Source organism: Tursiops truncatus, chromosome 12 (genome assembly GCF_011762595.2).
Source record: "Tursiops truncatus isolate mTurTru1 chromosome 12, mTurTru1.mat.Y, whole genome shotgun sequence".
NCBI lineage: Eukaryota > Metazoa > Chordata > Mammalia > Artiodactyla > Delphinidae > Tursiops > Tursiops truncatus.
The window spans coordinates 73,446,630-73,457,051 of NC_047045.1; the positions used below are offsets into that span (position 1 = coordinate 73,446,630).

Here is a 10,422-nt window from a genome sequence, read left to right on the forward strand (position 1 = left end):
TTCTCCATAGTGGCTGTATCAATTTACATTCCCACCAACAGTGCAAGAGGGTTTCCTTTTGTCCACACCCTCTCCAGCATTTATTGTTTGTAGGTTTTTTGATGATGGCATTCTGACCGGTGTGAGGTGGTACCTCATTGTAGTTTTGATTTGCATTTCTCTAATGATTAGTGATGTTGAGCATCCTTTCATGTGTTTCTTGGCCATCTGTATATCTTCTTTGGAGAAATGTCTATTGAGGTCTTCTGCCCATTTTGGGATTGGGCTGTTTGTTTTTTTGATATGGAGCTGCATGAGCTGTAAATTTTGGAGATTATTCCTTTGTCAGTTGCTTCATTTGCAAATATTTTCTCGCATTCTGAGGGTTGTCTTTTTGTCTTGTTTATGTTTTCCTTTGCTGTGCAAAAGCTTTTAAGTTTCATTAGGTCCCATTTGTTTATTTTTGGTTTTATTTCCATTTCTCTAGGAGGTGGGTCAAAAAGGATCTTGCTGTGGTTTATGTCATGAAGCGTTCTGCCTGTGTTTTCTTCTAAGAGTTTTATAGTGTCTGGCCCTACATTTAGGTCTTAAATCCATTTTGAGTTTATTTTTGTGTACGGTGTTAGGGAGTGTTCTAATTTCATTCTTTTACATGTACCTGTCCAGTTTTCCCAGCACCACTTACTGAAGAGGCTGTCTTTTCTCCATTGTATATCCTTGCCTCCTTTATCAAAGATAAGGTGACCATAGGTGCGTGGGTTTATCTCTGGGCTTTCTATCCTGTTCCATTGATCTATATTTCTCTTTTTGTGCCAGTACCATACTTTCTTGTTTACTGTCGCTTTGTAGTATAGTCTGAAGTCAGGGAGCCTGATTCCTCCAGCTCCTTTTTTCTTTCTCAAGATTGCTTTGGCTATTCGGGGTCTTTTTTGTTTTCATACAAATTGTGAAATTTTTTGTTCTAGTTCTGTGAAAAATGCCATATGTAGTTTGATAGGGATTGCACTGAATCTGTAGACTGCTTTGGGTAGTAGAGTCATTTTCACAGTGTTGATTCTTCCAGTCCAAGAACATGGTATAACTCTCCATCTGTTTGTATCATCTTTAGTTTCTTTCTTCAGTGTCTTAGATTTCTGCATACAGGTCTTTTGTCTCCTTAAGTAGGTTTATTCCTAGGTATTTTATTCTTTTTGTTGCAGTGGTAAATGGGAGTGTTTCCTTAATTTCTCTTTCAGATTTTTCATCATTAGTGTACAGAAATGCAAGAGATTTCTGTGCGTTAATTTTGTATCCTGCTACTCTACCAAATTCATTGATTAGCTCTAGTATTTTTCTGGTAGCATCTTTAGGATTCTCTATGCATAGTATCATGTCATCTTCAAACAATGACAATTTTACTTCTTCTTTTCCGATTTGGATTCCTTTTATTTCTTTTTCTTCTCTGATTGCTGTGGCTAAAACTTCCAAAACTATGTTGAATAATAGTGGTGAGAGTGGGCAACCTTGTCTTGTTCCTGATCTTCGTGGAAATGGTTTCAGTTTTTCACCATTGAGAACGATGTTGGCTGTGGGTTTGTCATATATGGCCTTTATTATGTTGAGGTGAGTTCCCTCTCTCCCTACTTTCTGCAGGGTTTTTTTCATAAATGGGTGTTGAATTTTGTCAAAAGCATTTTCTGCATCTATTGAGATGATCATATGGTTTTTCTCCTTTAATTTGTTAATATCATTTATCACATTGATTGATTTGTGTATATTGAAGAATCCTTGCATTCCTGGGATTAACCCCACTTGATCGTGGTGTATGATCCTTTTAATGTGCTGTTGGATTCTGTTTGCCAGTATTTTGTTGAGGATTTTTGCATCTATGCCCATCAGTTATACTGGCCTGTAGTTTTCATATTTTTGTGGCATCTTTGTCTGGTTTTGGTAGCAGGGTGATGGTGGCCTCGTGGAATGAGTTTGGGAGTGTTCCTCCCTCTGCTGTATTTTGGAAGTGTTTGAGAAGGATAGATGTTACTCTTCTCTAAATGTTTGATAGAATTCGCCTGTGAAGCCATCTGGTCCTGGGCTTTTGTTGGAAGATTTTTAATCATAGTCTCAATTTCAGTGCCTGTGATTGGTCTGTTTATATTTTCTGTTTCTTCCTGGTTCAGTCTTGGAAGGTTTTGCTTTCCTAAGAATTTGTCCATTTCTTCCAGGTTGTCCATTTTATTGGCGTATAGCTGCTTGTAGTAATCTCTCATGCTCATTTGTGTTTCTGCATTGTCAGTTATTACTTCTCCTTTTTCATTTCTAATTCTGTTGATTTGAGTCTTCTCCCTTTTTTTCTTGATGAGTCTGGCTAATGGTTTATCAATTTTGTTTATCTTCTTAAAGAACCAGCTTTTAGTTTTATTGATCTTTGCTATCATTTCCTTCATTTCTTTTTCATTTATTTCTGATCTGATCTTTATTTCTTTCCTTCTACTAACTTTGGGGGTTTTTTGTTCTTTCTCTAATTGCTTTAGGTGTAAGTTTAGGTTCTTTATTTGAGATGTTTCTTGTTTCTTGAAGTAGCATTGCATTGCGATAAACTTCCCTCTTAGAACTGCTTTTGCTGCATCCCATAGGTTTTGGGTCATCATGTTTTCATTGTCATTTGTTCCTAGGTATTTTTTGGTTTCTTCTTTGATTACTTCAGTGATCTCTTGGTTATTTAGTAGTGTATTGTTTAGCCTCCATGTGTTTGTATTTTTTACAGATTTTTTCCTGTAATTGATATCTAGTCTCATAGTGTTGAGGTCGGAAAAGATATTTGATACGATTTCAATTTTCTTAAATTCACCAAGGCTTGATTTGTGACCCAAGATATGATCTATCCTGGAGAATATTCCATGAGCACTTGAGAAGAAAGTGTAATCTGCTGTTTTTGGATGGAATGTCCTATAAATATCAATTAAGTCCATCTTGTTTAATGTATCATTTAAAGCTTGTGTTTCCTTGTTTATTTTCATTTTGGATGATCTGTCCATCGGTGAAAGTGAGGTGTTAAAGTCCCCAACTATGATTGTGTTACTGTCGATTTCCTATTTTGTGGCTGTTAGCATTTGCCTTATGTATTAAGGTGCTCCTATGTTGGGTGCATGAATATTTACAATTGTTATATCTTCTTCTTGGATTGATCCCTTGATCATTATGTAGTCTCCATTTTTGTCTTTTGTAATAGTCTTTATTTTAAAGTCTATTTTGTCTGATATGAGAATTGCTACTCCAGCTTCCTTTTGATTTCCATTTGCGTGGAATATCTTTTTCCATCCCCTAATTTTCAGTCTGTATGTGTCTCTAGGTCTGAAGTGGGTCTCTTGTAGACAGCATATATATGGGTCTTGTTTTTGTATCCATTCAGCCAGTCTGTGTCTTTTGGTTGGAGCATTTAATCCATTTACATTTAAGGTAGTTAGCGATATGTATGTTCCTATTACCATTTTCTTAATTCTTCTGGCTTTGTTATTGTAAGTCTTTTCCTTCTCTTGTGTTTCCTGCCTAGATAAGTTCCTTTAGCATTTGTTGTAGAGCTGGTTTGGTGGTGCTGAATTCTCTTAGCTTTTGCTTATCTCTAAAGGTTTTAATTTCTCTGTGGAATCTGGGTGAGATCCTTGCTGGGTAGAGTAATCTTGGTTGTAGGTTTTCCCCTTTCATCGGTTTAAATATGTCCTGCCACTCCCTTCTGGCTTGCAGAGTTTCTGCTGAAAGAGCAGCTGTTATCCTTATGGGGATTCCCTTGTATGTTAATTGTTACTTTTCACTGCTGCTTTTAGTATTTTTTCTTTGTTTTTAATTTTGATAGTTTGATTAATATGTGTCTTGGCGTGTTTTTCCTTGGATTATCCTGTATGGGACTGTCTGTGCTTCCTGGACTTGATTGACTATTTCCTTACCCATATTAGGGGAGTTTTCAACTATAATCTCTTCAGATATTTTCTCACTCCCTTTCTTTTTTCTCTTCTGCTTCTGGGACCCCTATAATTCGAATGTTGGTGTGTTCAGTGTTGTCTCAGAGGTCTCTAAGACTTTCCTCAATTCTTTTCATTCTTTTTTCTTTATTCTGCTCTGTGGTAGTTATTTCCAGTATTTTATCTTCCAGGTCACTTATCCGTTCTTCTGCCTCAGTTATTCTGCTATTGATTCCTTCTAGAGAATTTTTAATTTCATTTATTGTGTTATATGTCATTGTTTGTTTCCTCTTTAGTTCTTCCAAGTCCTTGTTAAACGTTTCTTGTATTTTCTCCATTCTATTTCCAAGATTTGGGATCATCTTTACTATCATTACTGTGAATTCTTTTTCAGGTAGACTGCCTATTTCCTCTTCATTTGTTTGGTCTGGTGTGTTTTTACCTTGCTCCTTCATCTGCTGTGGGTTTCTCTGTCTTATCTTGCTTAATTTACTGTGTTTGGAGTCTCCTTTTCACAGGCTGCAGGTTAGTAATTCCCATGTTTTTGGTGTCTGACCCCAGTGGCTAAGGTTGGTTCAGTGGGTTGTGCAGGCTTCCTGGTGGAGGGGACTAGTGCCTGTGTTCTGGTGGATGAGGCAGGATCTTGCCTTTCTGGTGGGCAGGACCACGTCCAGTTGTGTGTTTTGGGGTGTCTGTGACCTTATTATGATTTTAGGCAGCCTGTCTGCTAATGGGTGGGGTTGTGTTCCTGTCTTGCTAGTTGTTTGGCATAGGGTGCCCAGCACTGTAGTTTGCTGGGTGAAGCACTGAGTGGAGCTGAGTCTTAGTGTTGAGATGGAGGTCTCTGGGAGAGCTTTCGCTGTTTGATATTACGTGGGGCTGGGAGGCCTCTAGTGGTCCAGTGTCCTGAACTCGGCTCTCCCACCTCAGAGGCTCAGGCCTGACATCCGGCCAGAGCACCAAGACCCTGTCAGCACCCGATCTCTCTTCGGAAGACAGGGCTGGGCCTTGAGAGAAACAGAAGATGTGGAAGTGTGTGGGTGGTCTCTGCAGTCAGAAGTCCTGAGTTCCAGTGCTGACTTTCCTGCTAATGGGTCTTTAGCCTCTGTTTCTTTATCTGCTAGTGTTGGAGGGTCTCCTGCAGAGTCAGCGGTGGCTGTGGCTCACTATGGGGACGAGGACACTGGCAGCAGAAGTACTGGGAAGTTCTCCTTGACGTGAGCCCTCCCAGAGTCTGCCATTAGCTCCACCAAAGAGCCCCATCCCATGACTCTTTTTGAATTATGATTTTCTCAGGGTATATGCCCAGTAGTGGGATTGCTGGGTCGTATGGTAGTTCTATTTTTAGGTTTTTAAGGAACCGCCATACTGTTCTCTGTAGTGGCTATATCAGTTTACATTTCCACCAACAGACAATGCAGGGTTTTTTATGGGTTTTTGTTCGTTTGTTTGTTTGTTTGCTTTTGCGGTATGCGGGCCTCTCACTGTTGTGGCCTCTCCCGTTGCGGAGCACAGGCTCCGGACGCGCAGGCTCAGCGGCCATGGCTCATGGGCCCAGCCGCTCCGCAGCATGTGGGATCTTCCCGGACCTGGGCACGAACCCGTGTCCCCTGCCTCGGCAGGCAGACTCTCAACCACTGTGCCACCAGGGAAGCCCAACGCAGGGTTTTTTAACAGCTAAAATGAAGTGTGGCAATCACAAGTCATCCTGTGCCACCTAATTTCCTCTTTTTTCAATTCTGGTGGTTACTTAGTTTCCAAATACCACTCATAAATAAGAGTCATAATTCTAAGTACCAAAAGAGATCGTGCAGATGTAAGAAAACCATTGGAGATTTTTCCATTTAAAAAAAAAATTAGGTCCTCTATTGATACCTTAGATATTACTTAAATAATGAAGAAGATTCTGGCACTTAATAATAGATTGAAGTGTTAATATAGATAGAATAGCCTTCCTAAAAAACCTTTGTAGTTAAACGAAAAGGAAAGACAAGGTTTTACTGAAAATGTGCCAGGTAGGAATGTTTTCTAACCTTGGTGAGACCAAAATTCTAGTAAGTAGACTGGATTATCCCCAGATAAAAACAGTTATGCTATAAAATGTTTCCCAGGTATGGAGTGTGAAATAATTGTAGATGGTAAAAAGTCAAACTTTTTTTAAACTGTATTTATTTTAATGTGTCTTAGAGGATACTAATTAGTACTGTCAGACCCTTGATTTTTCAAATATTTTTACTTAGGTAAACCTTAAATAGATATTTGTTTTAAAGTTATTCAATTTAAAGAAAATTAGTATAAATAGTACTTCCATGCTGCCCATGCAGGTGCCAGAAATTGTGGTGATGCCTAAAAAATTCTGACCAATGCTTAAAGTGGGAATTTTGCAATAAAGTGTTTAACGCCAAACAGTAAAGTGCTGCTAAAGGGGTACAAAGTACCAAACATAGCTTAATGATTTTAAATTTGTTATAGAAACTTGATATTTTCATCTACTATATACAATAGTTTGTCTTTTAAAATAGCAGAAAAGGTATCATTTAGTTATCAACTCCATGGAGCAGGTAGAATTTTCAAATTAATATACATTATCTTAACATAGTTTGGAAACTACAAATTATAAACCTTGACTGGAGAGATCCAACAATGCATGCTCCTTTTACTTAAAACGTCTCCACAATAATTTGTAGGGATACTATTCTGAAATTATAATGGTACCTCCCTCCCCCAAAAAAGTAGTTTCATAAACGTAATTTCATCTTAGATACAACCATGGAGGAATATAATTATTCCTTATATTTAAGTTACCTCTGTACTTTCAAACATTCTAGAACATTGGCCTCATAAAGCTGCAGTGACTTTATTTTATAGGTAAGAAAGATTAGATGTAGAGGATACATGATTTCTTATCTAAGATCACAGAGCAAAGAAATTAGGAGTTAGTGGCAGAGCCAGGAGTAGAACTCCATTCTCACAACTCTTAATCTTTAATCTAATAGTCTTTCTCGTGTTCCATAATAAATATGATTTTAAAATAAAGTGAGAAATAAAGTCTGGTAAAATTTTATACTGATTTACTCCTCCAAGGTCTATTGTCGATATTTAGTTAAATAAATAAGATTTTAGAAATTAGTTCATCTTTATATTTTATTTGTGTTGTTCAGATAGAGAACATTTAACAAAAACTTCCATTCCTGGTAGAAAACAAAAATATAAATACTACTTCAGTGAGAAATGAAACTCAAACTTTAATCAGACATAAATGCACTAGCAGTATTACATTGTGGTTGGACACCTTTTCACCATATTAGTTGACATTATGGTAATCTTGGCTATTAGTTACCATATGAATTGACTTCCCTTTTCTCCTGCTATAAATTGGGGGAAATGATGCTCTTTTCCCCTTTGAGGAGATATTGAGGTGGTTATGTCATGTACATGTTGCTGTTCCCCAGTGGAGAGGTGCCAGCCTGACAGAGACAGGTTGTAAGGATCAAGCGTGTGTGTCAGTTTCAGCTAGGTGCTTCACTTGTTTAACAAGCTGTTTCATGCTGTGCAGTACAAATAGTGTTTAAAGTTGCCAGTAATTTATGACTTTGCGATTTTTGCTTCCTTACAGATCAAAGGTCCACCATCAAAACACCAAAGACTCAAGACACAGAAGATGATGAGGGGGCTCAGTGGAATTGTACTGCCTGTACTTTTTTGAACCATCCAGCCTTAATCCGTTGTGAACAGTGTGAGATGCCAAGGCATTTCTGAGCCAAGAGGCCCTATATCTTCCCTAAAACCACATCTGAAGTTCAAGAAACTAGTCTGTCATCAGGGGAAAAGTTTCACTGCTACATAGGATTTTGTCAAATTGAAGGTGTGACAAGATGGTGTTGTGCTAATGTTAAATGTCAGCCCACAGAGCTAATAATACCTCAGTCTAATGTCATGGGCAGTTGAAATTCATCACATGAAGGTAATCTGCTGAAAGACTTGGTTGCCCACTGCCTAACCATGTACAGTGTTACCAGTAGCCCATTAAGGATAATTCTCAATATATTAATACCTAGGTGTTCCCAGTACCTTTTCCCCTCATGTCACTACTGAATTTTGACAGGAGGAAGGAACAGAACAATGGCTTTTTTTTTTTTAAAGCTTTCGGTGAAACACTACAAACATGAAGAAAAGGAACAAGGTTTAACTATTTAAAAACTGTTTGCTGCCATATAGTGCCAATGGATAGGGGAAGAACTTCACAAATCTGTGGTACTCTTGGCTTTGTCTTTGTCTTCCCTGAAAACGTCTCCACTCTGTGAAGCCAGCATCTAGGGTCTAAAGATGAAAAGAAAAGCAGCATGCATTGTCTGTACAAACATGGAGTGAGATATCCCAAAGCCTTTCCTACTGTACAGATCTCTCGAGTCTGCTTTAAGTGATTTCTTTTCTTCCTTATTATTTTCTTGTATTTCTATATGTATAGTGTAATAGTCTTTTGTTAACTAATTTTCTTTTTTCCTTTTAGTGATTAAGCACGATCATGTCCCTTTTTAAGCCTTACCTGAGAGAAGCAATGCCTTAAAATAAAAAAAGCATTAATGAAATGAAACTATGCACAAAATAACTTTCCTCTACTTATTCTGTACTTTGCCCTCATGAGTGCCGATGTTCTGTGAAGACATACAGATGCTGCACAGTGAATTGCAGAAAATATTACAAGACTTACGTCTATAGGTCACACTATATACTGACTTCAGCAGTGGGTAACACAACACAGTGTTTTATCTTCCACAGGGAAGCTTAAAACAAAAGATATTTTTAACCCACTGACAGCAACAAGGTTAAGCTTGCTTTATCTGCCTCGTGTCCCACAGAACTCTCACAAGAGATTACTATTGGGAAAGTACAGTTTCAAAACCAGCAACAGCAGCAGTACCTACAGCCCTTTTTTCGGAGAGAAGTTTAAATGCTTTACTGTTGGGGCAATCCGTTTCTAAACCTGACTTGGTGGCAGTATCATGTATATTTATAAAACAAGGCTAGTCATATTTAGGACAACTGAAGAAGAGCTGGAAAAAAGAAAAACAAGCAAACTTGAACACTGAAGCAACCTCAAGCATCTCTTTATTTTGATGATATATTTTTATAAGGAAAATAAATATTCAGATGATCAGGAGTGTATATAACTAAATGAAATCAAGAAAAAGAAATAACAGTATGCATTTTAAAAAACAATTATGGAATTATATATCAGTACTTAGAATGGGGCTAAGGGAAGTGCTGAAATGTAGCAAAAGATAGGAGGTAATGTAGACTGTCACCCACTGTAAATGTTTGCAAATGAATATTTTTAAATAAACAGGATTATTACAGGTGATTCTATATGAATGTCAAAGCCTTAACTTCCAGGCTTTGCATCTTGTATATGGGAAGAACTATGACAATCCTAGTTAATTAGACAAACTCAAAGCCCTTACATTTGATGCGTTTTGTTTTAAAAATAGGCCTTGTTTTTCAGCTTCATCTGCAGTTCTATGTGAAGATTGATAAATCAGTTTTTACTTGTTTTATTAATAAAACGTAATTTGGATATCTTGAGTTGATGGTTTTGTGATTTAGCTGGGTAAAAACTATCTTTGTAACAGATAAGTTATTTATAAAAATTAAAACACTTCTATTCTAACGTGGATTTTGTGACTTGTTCTTAAAGTCTGTGGGACAGGAGATAATTTATGCCCCAGAAGAACCTTTGATAGTTAATATAAACCAGAGAAAGCTCACTCTCTAGAGTCTTCTCATGACATCACGGCATTCCACTGCATTGCTTGGATTACTTGTATCAATTTCCGCAGGCTTCTTTTTAACTAATGAGTGAAAGCAATCATGTTTAAGCTAAGGCAGAAAAATGAATATTGCTTTTCTCGGAGTTTATTATAGCTTTTTCTTTTGTTTCTTTTGGGATTTTTAAATGCGATTTCTTGGGCCATTTAGCCTGAGTAGTCATTTAGTTAATATTTGCTCTCTCGTATTATGTGTAAGTGCTGAGGATGGTGGTGCTTCCCCTGAAGAGAACCTTTACATTGAGTTTTCAAAAAATTATGACTCAGTTTTTCTGAGCTTGAAAAGAGCAGAGTGGCCCTTGCTGACCTTGTTATGACATAACTTACAGAAAGCTCTGCCTTGCCCTGACTGGTCTTTTAAAACCTAGTAGGACATAAATATTCTTTGCCAGGGAATGTGAGGTCTGGATATGTTGGTGGTCTGGAGACTACCTTCAGGAATTATTGCACTAAAATAGAATTGCAGGCACTAAGAGCCTCAGATGGAAAGATGGACTTCGTTTCTCATTGCTGATCATCCTTGGGTGCTGACATGCTTTATATTGAAAGGGGAGGTGGGCAGTTAGCGGTTCATGTAAACTGGACTTCTCAGGAAAACTTTTATTTTTAACAAAATGTTGGCCAGTATCTACTATATAACTAGTATGTTATACAAAGATGCATGTTGTATTGAGAATTTTTGT

General features: G+C 37.6%; 1 protein-coding gene across 2 annotated transcripts in view; it reads left to right on the forward strand.

Moving 5' to 3' along the window:
• TAB2 (TGF-beta activated kinase 1 (MAP3K7) binding protein 2) overlaps nt 1–9,586 on the forward strand; it is an 86,629-nt gene extending 77,043 nt beyond the window's left edge. For both annotated transcript variants that reach the window (XM_033867827.2, XM_033867829.2), the window contains one exon: nt 7,531–9,586. In XM_033867827.2, the coding sequence (XP_033723718.1) occupies nt 7,531–7,673 (143 nt within the window). In that variant the 3' untranslated portion in view covers nt 7,674–9,586. The remainder of the gene's footprint in view (nt 1–7,530) is intronic.
• The last annotated feature ends 836 nt before the right edge of the window (nt 9,587–10,422 follow it).